The 23,723-nt window shown below is 45.7% G+C and overlaps 1 protein-coding gene across 1 annotated transcript in view; it reads left to right on the forward strand.

The window, feature by feature from the left end:
- The window catches only part of ASPM (assembly factor for spindle microtubules), a 269,329-nt gene extending 258,489 nt beyond the window's left edge, over positions 1 to 10,840 (forward strand). The window contains exon 30 of the mRNA XM_069232128.1: positions 9,809 to 10,840. Within this exon, the coding sequence (XP_069088229.1) occupies positions 9,809 to 9,911 (103 nt within the window). The 3' untranslated portion in view covers positions 9,912 to 10,840. The remainder of the gene's footprint in view (positions 1 to 9,808) is intronic.
- The last annotated feature ends 12,883 nt before the right edge of the window (positions 10,841 to 23,723 follow it).

The raw sequence follows: 23,723 nt of genomic DNA on the forward strand, positions 1-23,723 counted from the left end.
CCTAGATGTTGTTAAGAACCTCCCCACGGGGAAGGCCTGTGGACGGATGGCTTCCCGGCTGAGTTTTATAAGGTTTTTATCAATGCATTTGCTGATGATTTTTTGGCCTTAATTAATGGCCTACTGATGGTCGAGCAGATTCCTAAGACCTGGCATTCAGGAAACGTGGTTAGCTTTCCTAAGAAAAACAAGGACAGGGAGGACCCCAATGCATATCGTCCAATTTCATTGTTAAACACAGATTACAAAATGATTACAAAATTTCTGGCCAATAGGCTTAATGGGGTAGTGAACAAACTGGTGCATCCTGATCAAAATGGGTTTATAGCTGGCCGGCAACTTGCTACTAATACATATTTTTTGGCTGAGGCTCTTGATTATTTTGCTTCTAATAAAGTCCCTGCCATCGTTCTTTTACTAGACGTGGAAAAAGCATTTGACTTGGTTGTATGGGATACGCTTTTTGCAGTATTGTCCAGTTACAAGGTGCCTTCTCAGGATACTGCACTAATTCAAAGGCTGTACTTAAACTCAGAAGCCAATATTATTATAAACTCAGTGCGTCGGCCAACTTCAAATACAACGAGGGACTAGGCAGGGTTGCCCTTTATCCCCCATACTATTTGCTCTTTTATTGAGCCTCTAGCCATTAAAATTAGACAACATATTCAGATTCAACCTCCTTTAAAGTTAATGGGAAAGATCAAACTCTATGCGGATGACATCATCCTGTTTCTAGATAAAGAACGTACTTCTCAGGAAGCGTTTTTTAATGTATTTAATGCATTTGAGCAAATTGGTGGCTATAAGATCAATATGAGCAAGACCAATATTATTTTTGCGGCACCTCTCCTATCAGTCTGCTCCCTGAATTAAAATGTTGTGTGAATGCCAATCAAAAGAGATATTTAGGGATTTATTTCTCGGCCAATATACGAGACCTGTATGATCTAAATTTTGCTCCATTACTTCAGAAAACTCAGGCTTTGCTGGCCCACTGGGGGTCCCTTCCCCTTTCTATACTGGGTCGAATTGCGTTAATTAAAATGTTGATCTTACCACTCTTCAATTTTTTGTTTGCGGCCATTCCGTGTGTTCTAACACAAAACTTTTTCAGAAAACTGGAGTCCATATTTTGCCCTTTTATTTGGCAAAACTGGAAGGCTCGAGCCGCATTAACTATACTATATGCGGATAAAGAACAGGGGGGGTTAGCTTTGCCGAATTTGAAAGACTATTATTTTGATTTTTTTGCACATTACTGTGCTAGCTTTAAAATGGATCATTTGGCAGGTTGTAGGTTCTTTAATGATTTTCGGGATTTAATATGTAGGGAGCATAATATTCGGAACCCAGCACTTTTGGTGAAATCGCCTAAAAAAGTTCGCTGTAAGACTTTCAAATGGCTCTTTAAGAGAAGATCAGACTTTTTCAGAAAACATTCAATCCCATTTTTACATTTTGACACTCCTCTTACACAGATCTTGGTGCATTCTGGTGCTCAGCTTAATGAAGACTTAGTAAGGAGATGGGAGCACGCGGGATTCAGTAAAATTGGGGATTTTCGCGCCAATGACAACTGGGAAACTCCCTTAAATATTCTGTCTGCTTTAAAAAATGATTTCCTTTTGGATGGATCCTATAATATTTTGTCACATATTTTAAGGTATTTAGATGTCAATTCTATTATTAACGCCCAGTCGTTGGTCTCAGAATTGGCGGATCCTCCTGGGATGAGGACTGCGGGGTCATGGAGAAGGCTTCTGACAGACAGGGACAAAGCAGATCTTGGGATAAAAGCTCAAAGGAAATGGGCTCGTCAGGAGCGCTTAGAGCTTTCAAGTGAATGCTGGGAGAGCATTAATCGTCTGAATTTCTCAGTTCTTAGAGGGGCAAACTGGCACCGAATTATATTTTTCAGCAAATGGTTATTGTATCGAACCCCGCAGGCCCTGTCTCACATGGGGACCGACTATCCCGATTTTTGTTTTAGTTGTAAGGAAGTAGGAGTGGCAGGCTGGACTCGTGATTGTGACGTGCCGATGAATACAGGGATACTAGGCTGGAATTTTCAAGAAGTTAACAACTATGGCGCAGGTTTCCATATCTCCCAGCATTCGGCTGATGAGCTTGGGTTATGACCCTGAGGCAAGGCTCCCTTCTAGGTGGGAGAAGCTCGTATTTATCGCTACTGTGGTTGCTAGATCTCTTCTGTTAAGAAATTGGAGTGCTAAGCTGTCTCCCACTAGTCAAGAATGGCGTTTCTAAGATGAGGGTTCAGGAATCGAGATATGCTAGCAGAGTAGGTAGTGGTAAAAAGTTCTCCCTGATCTAGGGGGATTAGTTCTTAGATAAGCCTGGCTGAATTTGTTTATGGTTTAATTTTCTATTGAATGATTATACGCAACTTTTTATTTTCACTGAAAGTGACAATGTATCATTTTTGTTTCGGTGTTGCTCGATCCTGGCAATAAATAAAAAAAAAAATTTAAAAAAATGGTGTCGTGGTGATCAGACTGCATGTATGGATGTGTGCCACAGGATTTTCTGGGGCTGTTCATGTATCTTTTATCGATATGCTATTTGACAATTCCAGACTTTTTGGAGAAAAAAACGGATTCTGCATTGGAGTGCTTGAAAGACAGCTGCAATACAACCCGTTCCTTGGGCTTGCTACCTGAAGCCTACCAATTTCACCATCTGTACTATAAGTGTGAACCCTGCTCTCTGGGTCTTCCCTATAGCCAAAGGCAGCCATACAGGCTTTCCGGGATGCTAGAGCATGCAGTGCCAGTGAGTGCTGTGGGTACCAACAAGGACTTTAAACTTCTTTCTTGTAGTTGCCCGCCATGACTGCAACAATCTCCAGTGATCATGGACAGCCCCTGGTAGGAAGCAGAATATTGTTTTGTCTCCGCGGCTGGCATACAGTTGAGATTGCTCATTGTTTGTCCTACCATTTGTGTCCACTCCCCCTTTTGTTGCTTCTCTTCTCTCTCAGCGATCAGATTTCACGAACAAGGATGGAGTTCTGATCTGCAGATATCTGTTAGCCAAAGGTGCCAAAATATTGATACTCAGCCAGGTCCTCCGTCTCTCTCTCTCTTGCCTGTATCTGGGGACTAGCTGGTGACTTTGGACTTGTAGTATGTGCCCTTGCATGTTCCTGTTCGGCAATCCAAAAGATTCCTCCTTAATTGGTGGTGGGGCGTGAACATTCTGAGTTTATCATCCTACCCTTCAGCCCTCTGAGTGTTTACGAAGGCGATGATGGTTGTCGTGGCCAATCCTCAAATGTCAGGGAAGCGCGTAAACCTGTACCTCAATGATGGGCTGTTGAAAGAGAGCTTGTTGCGGTCAGTCACGGACCACCTGCAGACAACTGTCTTTGTTGTTCCATCTAGGGTTCTAGACAACAAGCCAAAATCCTATCTGCAACTAATGTAGAGTATTCCCTTCATTGTGGTCATCCTGGACACTGTGTCTTTTCAGGCAGCAAGTCCAGGACTTTCGGATTACAATCCTTATATTTCCGGCTCAATCGTGTATTACAGCACAGACTGTTTTAAAACTTCTTGGCCTCCTGGCTTTGTGCACTCTTCTAGTTCTATTTGCGCAGCCAAATGCTGTGAAAATTGGAGGAGGCCTGGAGGGGACTCACCACTGGGGTTGCCCTCGAGCAATGTCTGTCTCTTGGATGAGGCAGTGAAGGCCTTTAGTGGTGGGTAACAAAAACCAACCATACCTGTGGCATACCATTCTCCTTACCCCACCCTGAGCTTACATTAGTGACTAATGCATTCTCTCTGCCATGGGTGTCACCCGGATGATGTGGAAATGTGGGGCCTTTCGTCACTAGTAGAGCAGTGGCACCAAATCAGTCTCATGGAACTGTATACAGTTCATTTGGCCCTGAAGGCCTTTCTTCTATCTGGGGGGAGCTGGACCCAGGTCCTGTTGGACAACACAAGCAGCAGTGTGTAGTCTTGTGTACTGTCGGGAAGTGCTGCAACTGTGGAGATAGCTCAACCGCAAAGGGATCTTACTGATGGCCAATCAATGTCTGGCTCTCTAAATGCCAGTGCTGATGAGCTCAGCTAATGTCACCTGGTGGACCATGAAAGGCACTCAGAGGTTTGAAATTCACTTCAGCCAGTAGTGCATGATCTGGGTAGTTCTCGTCTCCACCTCCAAGAACCTGTAGCTTTACAAATACTGTGCACAAGAACATCCGCCCCAAGGCTCACTGGGAAGATGCATTATGCCTGCAGTCGGTCTTACGTTTCCTGTATGCTTTTCCACCACCACCTTCCTTGTCCTAAGATCTGTAGATGATCAGGAGGGACTGAGCTCAACTCATCCTGGTATCCCCGGACTGGACCAGGAGACCTGCTGGGAGAGCATTTGTCCCCCCATTGTATCTACCTCTTCCTGTTAACCGCCTGTCTCAGGAAACAGGCAGGATTTTTCAGATGAACTTCCGCATCCTACACACCCATGCATAGAGATTGAGTGGAACCTGAGGGATATTGCTTAATTTGAGCCAGTAGTTTCTGGTGCTCGACACCAGCACTTTATTATCAACACTGACTCTTAAAACAGCCTGCCACATGGTGGTGACGTTTAATTTTTTGAGGAGCACAACAGCAGTTGCTTATTAATTAAATGTAAATTAAAGTCACTAATACCAACCACCCAAAGCCATCAATATAGCGTGGCTGCATGTATTAGTCATTTTTATTTTGTTTAAAGTCTGAATTGTCACACTTGAATGAGTGTGATAAGTTGTGATGGTACTGTCATTGGCAGCGCTAATGGGTGGTGGAAGCTGCAGTGGCCTTCTGACAAGTGCCCTAGCACTTATGTATTTTTTTTAACAAATTAGTTACTGCTGAAGGGGTTTTGATTTGCCCCTTTGACTGGGATGTTGTCCTGGCAACATGGTGTCAGTCTATCAGATTGGTTTATTCTAGTTGATGGGCAAAGTTTGTGCTGTTGGGAGGATAGTCTGGCAGATCCTCTTCAACAAAACTATGAGATGTTTGCGAGACTCTGTTATGTACAGTTAAGGGCTTGGAGGCCACCTAGCGCTCATCATTTGATGGTTTGCCTAGCACTCTTCTTTACATCCTCGTAATTCATCAAGACCACCCTGGCATCATTTCCGTTCTTCGGTGTGGACAGGGACCAAGCACTGATTGATTCAACTTAATTAGTGCCCGTCCCCTGCTACAGACACGATCAAGTTACTATGTTGTTCTTTTTAACTTCTAGTGCCCTGCAAGCAGTAGTCTTATGACTGGCAAAAACGTGCCCAGCAAACAAACTTGAAAAGTTTTATGTTTAAAAGATAACGTTTTTTTACTTTGCCAGGTCATCTTTTCTAACTTTCCACTCATGTTTTCTTTAGTTTTTGCTCCTGGGCACTCTTTTCAAAAGATGACAACTTGTTCAAGCAACATTGTTTCCTTATTATGTGTAATTTATGAAATTATGATTTAACAGATAATCGTGCAGTAAACCCCAATCCACCTACTACAATTCGCCCCACCCCAATCCACCCCACTTTACCCCACACCAATCCACTCCACTCACCCCACTGCACTCAACCCACCCCACTCCAACCCTCTTACGATCTCAATCTAATCTGCCCCACTCCCAATTCACCCCACTCATCATAAATAATCTGCACCACTTAAATCCAAAACAATCTTCCCCACTCCAAAACAATATGCCCCACTCATCTACCCTACTCTAAACTGCCCCACTCCAATCCAAAATAATCTTCCCCACTGCGCTCTGCCCCACTCTAATCCAAAAGCACCTTTCCCACTTCAATCCATAACAATCTGCCCCACTGCAATCCAAAATAATCTGCTCCACTCATTACAAACCAATCTACCCCACTCCAGTCCACCTCACTCCAGTCTGGCCCACTTTAATCCAAAACAATCTGCCCCACTGAAATCCACCCCACTTCAATCCAAAACAATCTATCCTGCTGCAGTCCGCCCCACTCAATCCAATCCCTCTCACCCCAGTACAATCCACCAAACACCACTCCAGTTCACTCTGATACAATTTGCCCCACTCAAATTCACCCTGATACAATTTGCCCCACTTTAATCCAAAACAATCTGCCACACTTCAATTCGCCCCACTCCAATCCTAAAAAATCTGCCCCACTCCAGCCTAAAACAATATGCCCCACTCCACTCAGCTCCACTTCAATCCAAAACAATGTGCCCCACTCCAGTCCAAAACAATCGGCCCCACTGCAATCCAAAACAATCTACCCAACTCCAGTCCACCTCATTTCAGTTTTACCCACTTTAATCCAAAACAATCTGCCCCACTCCAGTCCGCCTCACTCCCATCTGCCCCAATTCAATCTAAAACAATCTGCCCCACTCCAATCCACCCCACTCCAATCCAACACAATCTGTCCCACTCCAGTCTGCCCCACTTCAATCCAAAATAACCTGCCCCACTCCAATCAATTTCATTCTGCCCCACTCCAATCTACTCACTCCAATCCACCTCACCCCAATCCATTCCACCCTACTCCATCCCAATTCACCCCACCACAATCCACCCCACTACAATCCTGTCCACCTCACACCAATACAATCCACCCCACACCAATACAATCCAGTCAACCCCACCCCAATCCAGTGCACCCCACCCCAGTCCAGTGCAACCCACCCCAGTCCAGTGCAACCCACCCTACTCCAATCAATTCCACTGCTACCCAATCCTTACTCCAATCGACTCCCACACCCACTCCAGACCAGCCCTCCCCAATCCATCCCACCCCACCCCAGTCCATCCCACTCACTCAGATCCATCCTACTCCAATCCAGCCCATCCCACTTCAGTCCATTCCACTCAGTAAAGTCCACTGCTACTTAATCCACCTCACTCCAATTCACCCCACTCCAATACAATCCACTTTAATCCACCCAACTCAAGCCCACATTAATCCACCCTTCTCCATTCCAAACCACCTCTGTCAAGCACAGTCATCTCCAATCATTCCACCCTACAACAATCCACTCCACCCCACCACAATCCAGTCCACCCCACCCCTGTCCAATCCACCACACTCAGTTCAATCCACCCCACTCATTCCAATCAACTCCACCCCACCCAATCTGCTACATGGCAATCCAAGCCACCCCACTCCAGTCCAATACATCCCAGTACAATTCAGTCCACCTCAGTGCAGTCCACCCCAACCCAATCCCTCCAGTCCACTCCACTCCACCACACTACAATCCACCCCAGTTCAGTCCACCCCACTCCAATCCTGTCCATCCACCCCAACACACTCCAGCCTAACCCCCTTCAATGCAATCCTACACACCGCACCCCCGTCTAATCCACTCAATCCATCCCACTGTACCCCACCACACTCCAATCCACCCCACCACATTTCAGTCCATCCCACTCCAATCCACCCACTCTACTCCAATCCACCCCACCACATCCCAGTTCAGTCCAACCTTCCCCAGTCCACCCAGCCTGCCCCAATCCACTCCACACCCTCTAATCCAATCCACCCATTCCAGCCCAATCTAATCCAACCCCACCCCATTTCAATCCACTCCATCCAGTCCTCCCTACTTAAATCCAACTCACTCCACTTCAATCATCCCACTCTACCCCAGTCCACTCCACCCATGCCAATTCAGTCCACTACACTCCAATCCATCCATCCACCACACTCCAGTTCACCCCACTTCACCACACTCCAAACCAACCCACCTCAATGCAATCCACCACAATCCAATCCAACACACCCCACCCTAATCCATTCCATTGTACTCCTCCTCAGCAGAATGCAATCCACCCCATCCCTCTCCAATCAACACTCACTCCAATCCACCATTCCACCTTACTCTTCTCCAGTCCACCCACTGTACTTCATTCCACCTCAGCCCATCCCAATTCAGTCCACTCCAATTCATCCAGCCCCAAGCCACCCCACACCCAACCCTATCACTCCAATCTAAATATACCTTCCCCAATCCAATCTAATCCACCCCACACACCTCACCCCATTTCAAACCAACCCACCCCACCAAGTCAGTCCAATCCACCCCACTATCTCAATACACTCCAACTCACTACCTCAATCCACTCCAATGCTCTCCACCGTATTTCACCCCACTGCACTCTACAACGCACTCCACCACTGAACTCTACTCACCGCTGACACTCTACTCCTCCCACTCCACAACATTTCAACAAATCCACTCTACAACACTCTCCTTCCCCACCCCACTCTTACACTCCACACCATTAACTTTTATCCATGCTGAACAGCAGCTACACGGTGTACAACATGGCAAAACACACTGCCAAAGCCAATAGCTCTTGTATAGGTGAGACCTATTGTCTTTGCCAGCGCTTCTTTTTTGCTACTGGCCTGGCAGAACTTGGATAATGGGCACCATTAAAGATTTTATCTGGCCTTTTGACATTTCCACGCTTGCCTGATCTACCGTTGTTTGTCACTGGTTGTATTGTAGTGCACTTCTTAAAGGGCTCACGTTTCCTGTCGAATATTTTGCAGCAGTGGGACCTTTACTTGGTCCTCACGTTTTTGATGTAAATTTATTTTAATCCTGTGCACAACTGTTCTCTGAAGTTGCTGATATTGACTGTTTTTCTCATTGCGATTGCCAGCAGTTTACTGACACAGCAAACAAACGTACAGCCACATTATGCCACATTTTTCACTATTAAATTGGTGCTTCACACTGAAATCTTCCCTATCGAAAGTAGAACCTTCCATGTGAGAAAACACATCGCCCTCTGCATTTTGAGGCGGAGCAGAGGATTATTCTGTGTTCCTCAGAGGGCTTTCGGCTACGGATCTAGACTATAGATGTAGTCTACATAGATCGAACTAAGGAGTATTGAGTAGATGACCATATTTCTGTGCCTCAGTCAGGGGTAAGAAAGGAAGGGCATTGGCGTTAATTGATATTTTTGGATGAGTAACAATTTCAATAGGGTATGCTGAATTATGTTTTTTGTCTTATGAAATCTTTGTATTTTCTGTAATGTTATGATCATTTTTGTATTAATGTAAGGTATTAAAATTGTGAATGTAGATTCCTCGTGTGCCAAATAATTTGCATTTAGTCACTGAATAATATGCATAATTTTTAAGTATTCTTCACGTAATTTACTTTTTCTCTTAGCATAATTTAGTTGGCCCTGCCACATAATTTGGACCATAATTTAAGTGGCAATATCTGGGATAAGGATTTGAGCCACCATCCAATACGCTGAAATCTGTCTATCCTCTGTTACGGCAACGTTGGTTAATGCTACCCGTTTCTTTACCATTTTAAAGTGAATGCTTATACTTGACAGAATACTACTATATATTCCGAGGCTTGCAACTTAAAGCCTAGTGAAGGTGAAGTGGCTCCACTTAGCCCTTGTCCTACTATCTTAACCAAAACGTTAGTGTTGTCGCTGCTAAATGTATTGCCAATTGTTTTGGCTATTTTTACAGTTAAGTCTTTACCTAGGTTTGCGCCCCCAGCTTGGTAATCAAATAGTGATGCGCTTCGTATTGCAATAATTCTTTGGTGTAGTTTAATCTATTATGATTGCCAGGCTGCGATCCTCCGTGACCAAAAGGCAATGCCTACCAATTTATAAATGGTCTTAAAAATTAAACGGCTTAAAAATCAAATGTAGTATTGGTTGCTTTTAATTCAAGTTACTGTATGTTACCTCCATGAGTGGCTGCACTTACCTAAATGTAAATATGTTCCCTTTGCCACAGAATTAAACCTGACTGGATTCTAAGGAAAGACAACATGAAGGAAATCGAGGATCCGCTTAAGGCTATTGAAATGCTGATGGATACACTCAGTATTGCACGCTAAATGTAGATATTGTACAGAGTCTCTATATGTGTATGTACGTTGTAAATATTTCCTATGTGTAAAAGAACATATGAACTTGTAAATAGATCTCTCCCACTGCAGTAAACTTTTTTACTGTCCTATTTCTTACATTACACCGTTTAAATCAGTGTTTTTTCTTTATAAATGTACAGATTTTTTAAAATTTGTATTATGAAATCATACAATAAAGCACCATGACGGAAATGCTTAATGCTATCCGATTGTTTCACATTTTTTTCTTTGTAACAGTATAGGTATAAATGCCCTTTTTTAGAAATATGTCACAAAAATGTTTTTGTGTACCATAAATAAAATAAATTTGCACATAGTTTGGCAACATGCACAATTACCAATATGTGTCAACAGAAGTGGAGTTTGTGTGACCATTTCAAAAGTGATACACAAGATATTTGGAGTGGGCACATAACATTATGCACTTCTGGCACACAGCACATACAACCTATTCAAATGGACCTGTGCACACACCAGCTGAAATGACGTCTTTAACATCGAGCAGTCATGGAATGTACAGCTGATACACACATTACTAAACCTGTAACATATTTTAATAAACATTTTATTAGCATGTACATCATTCACGTCTTCCCATATATACGTCTTGATTAAGTTTGTTTCCTGTTTGGCACAGTAGTTTTACTTTGTGTTTTTATGGGTTTTATTTTCTTGCACCCTCTGTCCAACTTCTTATCACTCCCCATAATTCTTCACAGTTGCTTTGCAGTGCCTTCTTGCAGCTCCATAATTTATGGCTCCTCGCAATACTCTTCTCTGAATCTATGCAACTATGAATGTATCCACAACTGTGACAAGGTCTGAAATCTGTTTTCGCAGGCTGATTTATTTTTACTTTGTACTATTTGATTTATTAAATTATGTGCCTTTCATAATTGTGTGAAGCAGTTTTTTTCTGTGAGTTTAAAAAACTGAGTCATTGAGTGAGAACAGTCCCTTGCATTAAAACACCCCTCTTTGAAGAAGAGAAACGAATTGGAATTGAAGCCACACACGTGATTCACTATGAAACACACACAAAGTACATACCAAACATCCATATACAAAGACACGAGCTTGTGTAGGGCTCCCCCTTTCACCCAGCAAACACAAGTGGCAAAAAAGTAATGGACTATTCACTGTAGAAAAAAATAAGTAGCCGATTGATCATTGTTTATTATGCGCACTTGAAATCCAGCCACAGGGAAATAGCCAAGCAGGAAATGTGTTATTTAGATAGGACTCACCATGCAGAACTTGAGGGGCGGCCAATACATGGTGCAAGAATGGATCTGGAAACTTTTCATCCGAGTGCTCTAGTGCACCAGCTGGTGCCGTGTGGATCCACTTAGGCTTCATTCAGCCCCGGAAGTGATGGAACGAAGCCACATATAAGTGCCACCTCTCTATTCCTTTTTTTTTTTTTTTCTTCTACCTCTGCTCCCCCTTTCAAAGACTCCCAAAACAAAATCCAGTGTGCAAGGCTATCCCTTCCTAAAACTACAGGATTCATACCGTTCCATAACTGCACAAAACAGTGTCAGTCACAGAACCTCACATCATTTGATGTTTGGGTTTGGAGCTTGACAGTTGTGTGAAGAATCTGCCCTAGTGCCCAGCAAGGCGACCAGGGAACGCAAAGCTGTAAGTGGCTGAACACAAGCCTCTTAAAAGTTCTGCTCCAAGTTGAGGGCGAGGACCCTGTAGCCCTCTAGAGGCTGACTTGTGTGTTGTCTTTGCTGTGAAATTCCTCCTGTAAGCCGAAGTCAAAGCAGAATCCTAAGAAAGCAAATCAGGACTTGACCCCAACCCTTCACTTTCTATCAAGAGAGAAGTTTGAAGGGTATAAAGGGGTCAATTGAATTTGCTCCTGATCTCCGATTGAGGAACTGATCCCAATGCACCTTGAGTTTCCCAGGCCATTGGTGCCACTGCATCAGGTTGAGGCCTTTAAGGTAGCAATCTTGCTTATCTTTGGCACTCTTCTGGCTCCCTCTGGCATGCCTTCAGGGCCAGGGATCCGCAGGGGCTCCCAGTCTGATTACTGCCAGCAGGTTCGTCTGTGGCAGTCAAAACCCCTTGGACTATTGGTTCCAAGGCCTCCACCTGTCCCTCTTTCATCAACACCAGAACTAATGCAGTCAATGCTGGAGGAACATCTGGTACCTACTCAGATATCTGACCCTGAACCATCGGTGACTCAACCACAACTAAGGTCACACACCGAATCCGCTACAACTCACCCCATCACCTTACAAGGGGAGTCTGATCCTATGCGTCCACTACTGAAGAGGTTCCAATGTTTTGTTGCTCTGACTCTGACCAGAGTTTAAGATGACAATAGGAATGATTTAAACTCCCCCCAGCCTCCTCCCCTGCACTGCAGTTATGATGATGAAAGTCTTTACATGGACTTGCAGGAGTCCAATGCCTTGATACTCCCCCTGATAGAGGGTGTAATTTGTGCACTGCGTCCCCAACTGAAGAGTGTGCTTCCTTTGCTATGGTGATTCAACAAGCACGTGAGGTCCTAGACCTACAACTGCCTTCAGTTGAAGTCAAGACAAATTTAATTATGGAGCTTTTGCAACTTAGACTAGCATCATCTGAGCCACTGCTTCTGTTCAATAAAGCCATTACTGTCACCAAGCTGTGTCCATGCCTGCCGGTGAATTGGCAAGTGGCCAGTGGTGACCCTTAGTTTCTTACACAGCATCCTACTCCAGAGAGTCTGGTGGTCCAAGCATCTGCCAGCAAGGTAAGCCCCAGTTCATTCTTCGTAACCCCCTGGAGAAGAAGTGGAAGATTGAGGCATTTGGCAAACATGTTCACCTTGGCTAGCCTAGCATTGAGGTCAGTCAGTGATGTTTGTTCATTGGGCTGATATAGGCATTCACCATGGGACATGGCCAGCACGATGTTGGCAACAGTCCCAGAAGAACGTAGGGCCTCTTGGTTCAAACAACTGAAGATGATCAAAATGTGGCCAAATGCATGATTTGTAATGGATTGTCTGGGATGGGCGCTTTGCATCAGTGTGGGCTTCAGTGCTGCAAATGGATGAGATCAGCAGGATTGTCAGGAAACATACACACCTCCCTTATGGGTATGCCTTTCAAAGGCTGACGTCTGTTCAGCAAAAAAGTTGATTCCGCCTTTGCTTTAAGGAGAGTAGGGCCACAGCACTATCTCGTTCATTCGATTCCTGCTCCTGACAGTTTTATCATCTGGTAAGGGAACTGACGCTCCTCCAGGGGCCTAGCTTACAGGGAATGCCAGTCTCCCAAGCCCTCTCTGTAGTCACCCTAGTCATTTAGTGGCCAAGATCATGGATAGGCAGACATGCCCAGGTCATCAGTCGTTCTAGTCTCCCTCTCCTATGGCAGCAGCCTCCAAGCCACTTTAGCCTTCTTTAGCAGTGCTCAACCACCCCGTGGCAGGCTGAATATAGTACTTTCTTCCATGGTAACGGTCACATGGGTCAGTTCATTCAGCAGGGTTATGCCCCACTGCACCACTTTCTCGCACCGGACTCGTTCTCGGGGGATGCAATCTTGGCTCTCCAAAGGAGCCCTCAAGAGGGTCCCAGAGTCTGAAATAGACCTGGGTTGTTACTCTTGCTATTTCCTCTAGACGAAGGATGGAGGGCTTCGGCCCATCTTCAGTTTTCACCTTCTGAATGCCTTTCTACAGAATGACTCATTCAAAATGCTCACGCTGGTCCAGGTTCTGTCTGCCCTGGATCCAGGCAACTGGATGGTAGCCTTGGACCTGCACAATGCGTATTATATACCCATCCTGCAGTCCCTTAGATGTTAGCTATGGTTCAAGGTAGGCCAGTAGCATTTTCAATTTGCCATGCTCCCCTATGGCCTCCCAGGTTTAGGAGGTGAGTGCACAGTGATGATGGATGCGTCACTGTCTGGTTGGGGAGGTAGCAGTCAGAGGACACCCGTTAGGGTGAAAACCGGTCTCCTTAACAATCTGCTGGTGTTGCAGGCCTGTCATCTGGCACTGAAGGCCTTTGTGCTGTCATCAAGGGAAGGCTGATACAGGTTGTCACGTAAAAGACTACTACTATGTGGTAGTTACAAGCAGGGCAGAGTGGGGTCCTGGGTAGTGTGCCATGAGTGCCTGCACCTCTGGAGTTGGCTATGGTGTTAGGGCAGTGCCCTGGTTATGAACTACCTGGCAGGATCATTGAACACAAGCCAGATGAGCTAATTTAGCAGTATCTGTCAAATCACAAGCGCCGCCTGCATTCTGAGGTGGCACAGGGCATCTTCTGACAGTGGTGTGACCCTGGCTAGAACTGTTCACCTCAGATTAGAATGTGCAGTGATAACATTTTTGGAGTTCCTGCAAAAAATTAAAATAATTGAAATGGAACACAGAGCTCCTTTACTGCTACCACTCCTGCCCTGAGTTCTGAGAAAAATCAGGAATGACCAGACCGTTTGCCTGTCTGGAGTTAAGTGGGGCATGGGATAATTTTGCATATAACTTTTGCCACATTTGGGACCAGTGCGTGGCTTTGTTGTGTAAGCCTCCAGTTTTAGTATTGTTGGCCTAAAGGATGGGGATAAGAAAGGTGGCTCCTCTGTACCCAAAGCTCCCGAGGCTGTTCATCGAATCATCACCATTGAGGGGTTTTGTCTCAGGTGGTGGGGGTTACGTCAAAGGAGATTGAGTTGACTGAAAGAAGACTACCCCTAACAAGGGAAGACCCTCTCCTTGCTCCCTCCCCAGTGCTCCTAACCGCTTTGTTCCTCCAGTTACATCCTTTGAGACCTGTGATTCAGTTTCCATGCATTAATGGGGGGGGGGGTGTTCAAGAGGTTTTCCTGGGATCAAAAAGTGGTGAAACTTTAGTGGCTGATACAGGGGGTGGGAGGGTGGGGGGGAAGAGAGACAGCCAAGTCCCGCTGTAAGCCCCAGATGTAAACATAGGAGACGTGAGGCCACTCCTAAACAAGGCGTTGTGGTTAGGGTGGAAGTAGAGAGAGAGCCATTGTCATATTGCTCCCAGCTTTCTGGCCAGATTGATCATCTGGGAGCTTAAGGATTCTGTGAATTCCATATTAGACCCAATTGTTGTAAGGCTAGCAATAATTGAAGCTCGAGTATCACAGATCATGGATCAGTTGAAAATGTCAGTTGTGTTACCAGGGGCCGGGTTTCCTTATCTGAGAGGGGGCTATCAGCACTGACCCAACTCGGCCACAGGAAGAGTTAACGCAGTTGAGTGAGCTACCTCCCTTACCTTCTCAGTTGACTCGAATTTCTTGCACTGTTTCGCATGTCACTCCAGCCACTGCACCTCCTCGAGCTGGAACTTGTGTTCCTGTAGCAACCCATTTCCTAGGCCAGGGGTGGTAATTAATTTGCCTCCGGAAGTAACTCCATAAATGGTATTATTTGGAAATATTCCTCCTCATAACAATCCCACCCTAGAATCCTTTGCGGAGCTAAAACATAAAGTGGTACATTGGTTTCTCTTCCAGGGGATCCTCATCAATAGTCATAAACATTGAATATTCCCGCCCTTGTGCGGGGACCCCGGAGCATATATAAAATATATACCTATAAAGTATGAAATATGCACGAAAAATATATATATAGCATTTTTAGTAGACATATCTTTCATACTAAACTCATATATACATGTGTAAAACAGCAATGCAGGCTATAAATCATAAACAAGTTAAAATGCTTTATTTCTATGAAGTTTTTTTTTTTTTTTTTAATCATTATAAAATTACAATAGAGAATAAATATCTACCCAAGCCCCCAAAACTGGGCTTAGGGAAATAAGCAGCAGCAATATCTAGTGAAAAAAGAGAAAAAACTACATTGAAAAACAATGGAGCATTCTTAGCCAATAGGCTGCATGCAGGTTAACACAGGAGAACCATAAAAACTTTGGCACCGTGCCTTTAAGACCCTGAGCACCTCCAGTATCCCACCATGCCTCAGGGGTGAAGGAAAGGTGACAGTTGGTTCACAGTTAGGTCAGTTCTTTTTTCCGGCTTCTTCTGAGAGGATCCTGGAGCATTGAGCTCTCAGTTTTTCTGAGTTTTTCTCAGAAAAATACTTAAAAACAGCATTTTTTCCTGTTTCACTCGACATCTAACATCTTTGTCTGAGTTTGGCAGTTTTTTCCTGACAGAAAAATGCCTTCCCTTTTTGTCAAATGCACTTCTTGTGGGAAGAAGAAGGCCCAGTCAGATCCACACTCTCTTTGTATTGTGTGCCTGCCTCAGAATCACTGCCCTGACACTTGCAAACACTGCAAGAATATGTCAAAGAGGACTCTGAAGGACAGAGAAAAGATCAGAATTCATGGGCTTCACGAGAGGCAGAGGACATCATCCTCTTCGCTTCCCAGGCAGCCAACAGGCCACTCTCGGGAGAGAATGGCTAGGTCGACGTCAGCAGGTAGGAAAGTACCTGTTTGTTCCCCGTCGACGTCGTCGCTGCCACCATCTCACCGCCATAGATCGCCGGCGACCCGACCGACGTCGAAGGACACGGCGTCGAGAGAACATGGCCATCGCAGGGGCATATCTCCGTCGACGGCAGCCCGCCGATCGACGTCGAGCCATCACCGGCGTGCCCGTTCGCCGCCGAAGACCTCACGCCCCCCGACGTCAAGAGACACGACATCAAAATTGCCACGGCGGCAAGAGCGACATCCGCCGTTGGCCACCCACCGCTCCACGTCGAGGCACACGACGGCGAGTAGGTCAAGGTCCAGAGATCGCCGTTCGACGTCGAGACACTCTACGTCGAGGCACTCAACGTCGAGACACTCAACGTCGAGGCAAGAACAACCGGCGTGCCCTTCGACGTCGGCACAGCCATCGACGTCGACACAGGTTTTACCTGTCTCGCAGGGAGTAGAACATCGTCCTCCAGCAGAAAAGGCTGCGCCTTCTCCAGTGGTCTCCATACAGAGCGATTCATCTCGTTCGAGAGCGGCATCATCGGGGCATATTTCACCCATCAACTTATCACCAAGATGGTTGGAGAGCCTTAATAGACCAGCGGCGTCCCCGGATTCACAGTACTCACGAATGTACTCTCCTACTGCCTCTCTCCCGAGAACACCATCACCGACAGCGGGGGCAGAACGGGCTCGTTCTGCTCCTCGCCAACCGACCACGAGGCCTGGGAGCTCTGTTACAGTGTCTCGCAGCAGGTCACGTTCCCAACGGCGCTCTAGATCACGATCATGACACAGAAGATCACCCTCTTGGTCGTCGTCAGGATCATCTGTCGGACGTTACTCCCCCACCCTAACAGATTCTCCACCAGCTAGGGTCTCACCGGTGGATGACATTACCACTTTTAATGAGGTGCTGTTAAGGGGAGCGCAGAAGTTAAATATAAGGTTCCAGAACCATCTACCTCCTCGTCAGTCATTTTTGAGACTCTGCAGCATAGAACAGTGTCGAAAAAGCTACTGCCGCTAGTGCCTGGTTTGTTGCAGCCAACCAAGGACACTTTTTTGGCGCCAGCCACCCTCAAATCTGCCCCGGCTAGGATTCTGAAAAAATATAAGGCGCCTGAACAGGACCCTTTATTCTTAAGAAAGGACCTGCCACCGGACTCTGTAATATTGGCCGCAGCCCGAAAAACCCATTCGGTGGCATCATCCTCCACGGTCCCACCGGACAAAGAGAGCAGGCATCTAGACTCTCTGGGGAGAAAAATGTGCGGCACGGCGGCATCTGTAATGAAAGTCTCCAGCGCTTCTGCACTCCTGGGCAGGTATGACCGTTCTCTGTGGGACTACCTCAACAGATTCACAGAAAAGTTGCCCAGGGAAGACAGACAGGATTTTCAAGAGATCCTGCAAGAGGGATGTCTGATATCTAACCAGGTCATCAGCGCAGCGGCAGATGGGGCAGACTTAGCTGCACATGGGTACGCACATGGAATCTGTGCAAGAAGGTCTTCCTGGCTGAGATTGACTGGTTTAAAACAGGAAGCACAACAGCGCATCCTAAATCTCCCATTCAACGGGAACTCGCTGTTTGGTACCCATGCGGATGAAGAAATGGCCCGCATGAAGACCGAGGTGGACACCATGAGGGCAGTAGGCCTGGAAAGGAAGAAAGACTTCAGGCGGAGGTATAGGCCTTATGACAAGAGCCCTTTCCAGCAGAGGGTTCAAACCCCTCACTGGTCCAAGAGGCCTCAGCAAAGGCAGGGACGCCCTCTTTTTCAGGCTCGAAAGGCCACAAAGGAACGAGGGTCAAGTAGACCTCAGCAGTCCACACCGAAAGCGCCGGCCAAACAATGAGTTCTCGCTTCCCTCGACACTGTACACCACTCCGGTGGGGGGAAGTATCCCAGGTTATCTTCACGAGTGGCACTCTATCACAAAAGACAAATGGGTGCTCAACATTGTCGAAAATGGCTACTCTCTTCTTTTCAGACAGCCTCCACCACACTTGCCACCAGCCAAATGCAATCCATCTCATCTCAGCCTGCTGCGCAAAGAGGCTCTCGCCCTCTTACAAAAGAAGGCAATAGAAAAGGTTCCACTTGCGCACAGAGGAAAGTGGGTTTACTCCCGTTATTTCCTGGTGGCGAAAAAAGGCAGAGAGGGCGTTTTCAGACCAATTCTGGACTTACGGCTGCTGAACAAGTACATAAGAAAACAGAAGTTCAGGATGCTGGCTCTTCACCAGATTTTCCCTCAGCTACATCAGGGAGACTGGATGTGCTCCATCGACCTGCAGGATGCATATTTTCACATCCCAATAGCTCCCAAGCATCGGAAATTCTTGCGCTTCCAAATAGCCTCACAGCACTATCAGTTCAGAGTACTACCATTCGGCCTGAAATCTGCCCCCGCGTCTTCTCGAAATGTGTGGCAGTGGTAGCAGCACATCTTCGAAAACAAAAGATCTTCATCTACCCATACCTAGACGACTGGTTACTGAAAGCTTCCTCTCCGGATCAGGCGAGAAGCCATCGGGACAATGTGCTCAAGGTTTTCGAGTCTCTAGGCCTTCAAGTCAACTACCAAAAGTCCACCTTGGTTCCAACACAAAATCTTCACTACCTGGGAGCTATACTAAACACAGAGCTCCAAAGAGTGTATCCTTCGGAGGAACAACTATTATCAATAAACAGGAAGTGTCAACACCTGTTAAAATCCGACGCACCTACGGCCCGTCAGGTGACATCGCTGCTGGGCTCCATGGCATCATGTATTTTCATTGTCCCAAATGCCAGGCTGCACATGAGGCCCCTCCAAGAGGCGTTGGAGAACAACTGGAGCCAAAGGACAGGTCGCTGGGAGGACAGAGTGCGGCTACCGATAGCGGCACTTCAGTCATTGCAATGGTGGATGCACAGACCTCACCTGTCAGTAGGTGCTCCGTTTCACCAGGTAATTCCATCCGACATTCTGGTAACAGATGCGTCTCTTCAGGGATGGGGGGCTCATCTGGGTCCCCTTCAAGCTCAGGGCATGTGGTCCGACAAGGAAAAGAAGTACCACATCAATCTGCTGGAATTCAGGGCGGTCCATCTGGCTCTCAAGTCTTTTATTCCATTGATTCAGGGGAAATCTCTCCTAATACAAATGGACAATACAACCACAATGTATTATTTGAACAGACAGGGGGGGACGAGATCCCTACCCCTATCTCGAGAGTCCCAAACGATATGGCATTGGCTCCTGGCCAGAGGAATGTCACTTACAGCGGTTCACCTGCCAGGTCAACAAAACGTGGAAGCGGATTTCCTGAGCAGACACCTAGAGGACGCCCACGATTGGGTCCTACACGGCGAAGTCGTCGAAGACATCTTCGCTCAATGGGGTCGGCCTCAATTGGATCTCTTCGCAGACGAAGTAAACAAGAAATGCCCAGACTTCGCATCCAGGTTCTACCGTCCGGGATCTCGAGGGAATGCCCTGTTGATCGACTGGTCAGGGATATTTCTCTACGCCTTTCCACCGATTCCCCTCATACCGGCAGTGATCAACAAACTTTACAGGTCCAGCACCAGAATGATTCTCATAGCGCCACAATGGCCCCGTCAATTCTGGTACACAGATCTCCTCAACCTATCGGAAAAACCTCACAGGAGGCTGCAGTGCAGACCGGATCTTCTGAGCAGGATGGAGGGCAGGGTTCTGCATCCCAACCTACCCTCTCTGAGCTTGACAGCATGGCTCCTGAATTCCTGCAATATGGGCACCTAGGGCTCTCGCAGGAGTGCATGAACATCTTGAAAGAGTCCAAACGACCTTCCATGCGGCGTTCTTACGCTTTTAAGTGGAAGAGATTCTACATATGGTGCTGTCAACAAGGTCAGAATCCCATACGGGCTCAGGAGGATGTCATACTGTCTTACTTACTTCATCTGGCAAAGTCCGGTCTGCAGGTATCATCTATTAAGGTACATTTGTCTGCCATTACAGCCTATCGTAAGTCACCTTCTCAGGAATCCTTCTTTACGAAACCAGTAGTCAAGGATTTCTTAGAAGGTTTGAAAAAAGTTTTTCCGCCCATTCGGAGACCCTCTCCTCCATGGGAACTGAACATAGTATTGTCAAAACTTATGGGCCCCCCTTTTGGAACCTATACACAAAGCCTCTTTGCAACACCTTACGTGGAAGCCTTTTTTTTTGGTGGCCATTACTTCCGCGAGGAGGCTCAGTGAAATTCAGGCTTTGTCTTCCAAAGAACCGTACACAGTTTTTCACGACAATAGAGTGGTTCTGCGGACTCACCCATCTTTTCTACCGAAGGTGGTGTCAGAATTCCACATCAATCAGACTATCTCTTTACCGACTTTCTTTCCCAATCCGGAGACTCCGGCGGAGAAAGCATTGCACTCCTTAGATTTGAAAAGAGTGCTGAAATTTTATTTGGATAAAACAAAATCGATTAGACATTCCAACCACTTGTTTGTAAATTATGGTCATTTGAGGACAGGAGAGGCAGCATCTAAACGAACGATATCAAGATGGATAGTTTCTTGCATTGTTAATGCTTACCAGTTGGCTAACAAACAACTACTAGCTAGGCCTAAAGCGCATTCCACAAGGGGAAAAGCGGCTACTGCTGCCCTCCTTAACAATGTTCCAATATCTGAGATTTGTAAGGCTGCTACATGGAAGTCTGTACATACATTTACTAGACATTACTGTTTGGACTCCGATGCAAGAGCAGATGCCCAAGTGGGGCAGGCCTCTCTGAGAAATTTATTTGCATGATACATGTATATATTCCTGCACTTCTATTAGACAGTCCGCAGAGTTTAGGGATGGGCTTGCTAATCTATTCAATGTTTATGACTATTGATGAGGATCCCCTGGAAGAGAAGGATAAGTTACTTACCTGTAAATCCTAGTTCTCTTCCAGGGGTATCCTCATCAAAGTCATAAACAACCCACCCTCCTCCCAGGACGCACGTCTCCTAGAAGTGCAGGACAGACTGTTTTTCTAATCAGTTTCACAGATTGTCACCGTAAAAAAGTACTGACCTAACTGTGAACCAACTGTCACCTTTCCTTCACCCCCGAGGCATGGTGGGATACTGGAGGTGCTCAGGGTCTTAAAGGCACAATGCCAAAGTTTATATGGTTCTCCTGTGTTAACCTGCATGCAGCCTATTGGCTAAGAATGCTCCATTGTTTTTCAATGTAGTTTTTTCTCTTTTTTCTCTAGATATTGCTGCTGCTTATTTCCCTAAGCCCAGTTTTGGGGGCTTGGGTAGATATTTATTCTCTATTGTAATTTTATAATGATAAAAAAAAAAAAAAACTTCATAGAAATAAAGCATTTTAGCTTGTTTATGATTATAGCCTGCATTGCTGTTTTACACATGAATATATGAGTTTAGTATGAAAGATATGTCTACTAAAAATGCTATATATATATTTTTCGTGCATATTTCATACTTTATAGGTATATATTTTATATATGCTCTGGGGTCCCCGCACAAGGGTGGGAATATTCAATGTTTATGACTTTGATGAGGATACCCCTGGAAGAGAACTAGGATTTACAGGTAAGTAACTTATCCTTAGTTCCCACTTTACCCTAGGTATGGAGATTTGACTCAGTCAACATGGTCAGGAGTCTTTGTGGTGTCGGTGAAGGCTATGGACATGGCGTACCCGGGCTGGTGTTGCCTATTATCGTCATGAGTGTTTTTTGGGGAGTGGTGGGTGCCGTGCTGCCCTGGTTCATCCCCAAGGGTCCAAACCGGGGAGTCATCAATACAATGCTAGTGACGTGTTCCATTTGCTGTGATCTCTTTTGGCTCATAGCCATCTTGGTGCAGGTCAACCCTCTCTTTGGGCTGCAGCTGAGCAATGAAACTATCTGGTACCTGAGGTATCACTGGCAGTGACCAAGTTCTGCATTCCTGCTGCCTTCAGCCTAGCAACAGGTTACATGGATTCTTCAGTTGGCATTTTCATCCAAAGACTGCCTTGGAAGATGCTGTTGCAACAGATTTTGAGAGAATGCCTTGAACATTTATGACAATGCCGTAAAACTTGAATTGTATTGCAGAATCTTCTGATTCAGACCTCCCTTTAGGGACAAAGTTTTCTGTTTCACAAAACTGTGCCTTATTTAAGTGTGGACATTTTAAGTACATAAGACTAAACTATTTTCTTCATTAAAAAGTGTTCTTTTTTTCATGAGCTCTGCAAAATTAAAAAAACATGGTCAGGAGGGTAACTTGGGTGGGTCCTGATGTTAAGAAATAGGTGGGAGATTGTGTGGTGGTTCACTTTAACAATCCGACCACTGCGGGCGTGTTCTGACCACAATATACTCTTTTAGATCATCTACACAGACCAAAGTTTAAGCACTTCCACTAGGTTTCTTTTACAAACCTGAAACTGTGTCAACCGCTGTGGATCCTGATATGGCGCGTGTCAGCCCTTTCCGGTCTCCCTGTTTCAGCCCCATTGGTGTCCCCGACTCCCCTCCTACAGAACAGATTTGGACCCATGAGCAACCTTGACTCCTGTGACGGACTTGTTGCCCCTGGAGCATCCCGTCTATCTTTTCTGCCCATAACCTTCCCCATGAAAGTTCTGTTAACCAGGACGATCTGAGGTTGCTATCCTGGACCATCGCAGGTTTGTCTGCTAATTGGGTGCAGTTTGTGAGGACATATCATGTCATCTGCTTGCAGGAAACCTGGTAAGTAAATAATCTTTTTTTCCTAGACGGTTACAGAACATATTTTTCACCTGCACTAGCATCAAGGAGGGCCAAAGGGACACTGAAAATCTTTGTGTCTTTAGAGGTAGGTGGATATATTAAAGATCTCAAGTGGGATTCACTTCACCTTCAAGCATTGAAGCTGCATGTACACGGCTCCCTATCTTTAGTATTATTCAATTTTTACAATGCAAAATCAAGGTCACATGGGGCCTCTCGCTTATCCAGCTTAAGCTCTGCTATTGACACTCGGGGAGGGGGGGCTGGTGTTCTGTTGGGACAAGATTATACTAGTAGGTGACTTCAATTGCCATCTTTGTGTTTGTCTCTTAGCTTTAGAAAACACAAAGCCCAAGTGTATGATTACAGATCAGCATCATATGGTTCACACAAACAAGGCACAGAGCTAAATCTTTGAAACACTTATAATCTAGTTTTCGCTCTGTATCAGTAAGCTCAATTAAGCCACATATTATCCCCACGTTTAAAGGAAGGAAGTGTGCGTTTATAATAGATTTTATTTTTGTTTCTGCCCCTTTGTTCTTGTTTATTGTGGATTTTTGCTATT

The sequence above is a fragment of the Pleurodeles waltl genome, chromosome 4_2 (assembly GCF_031143425.1).
Source record: "Pleurodeles waltl isolate 20211129_DDA chromosome 4_2, aPleWal1.hap1.20221129, whole genome shotgun sequence".
Classification (NCBI taxonomy): Eukaryota; Metazoa; Chordata; class Amphibia; order Caudata; family Salamandridae; genus Pleurodeles; species Pleurodeles waltl.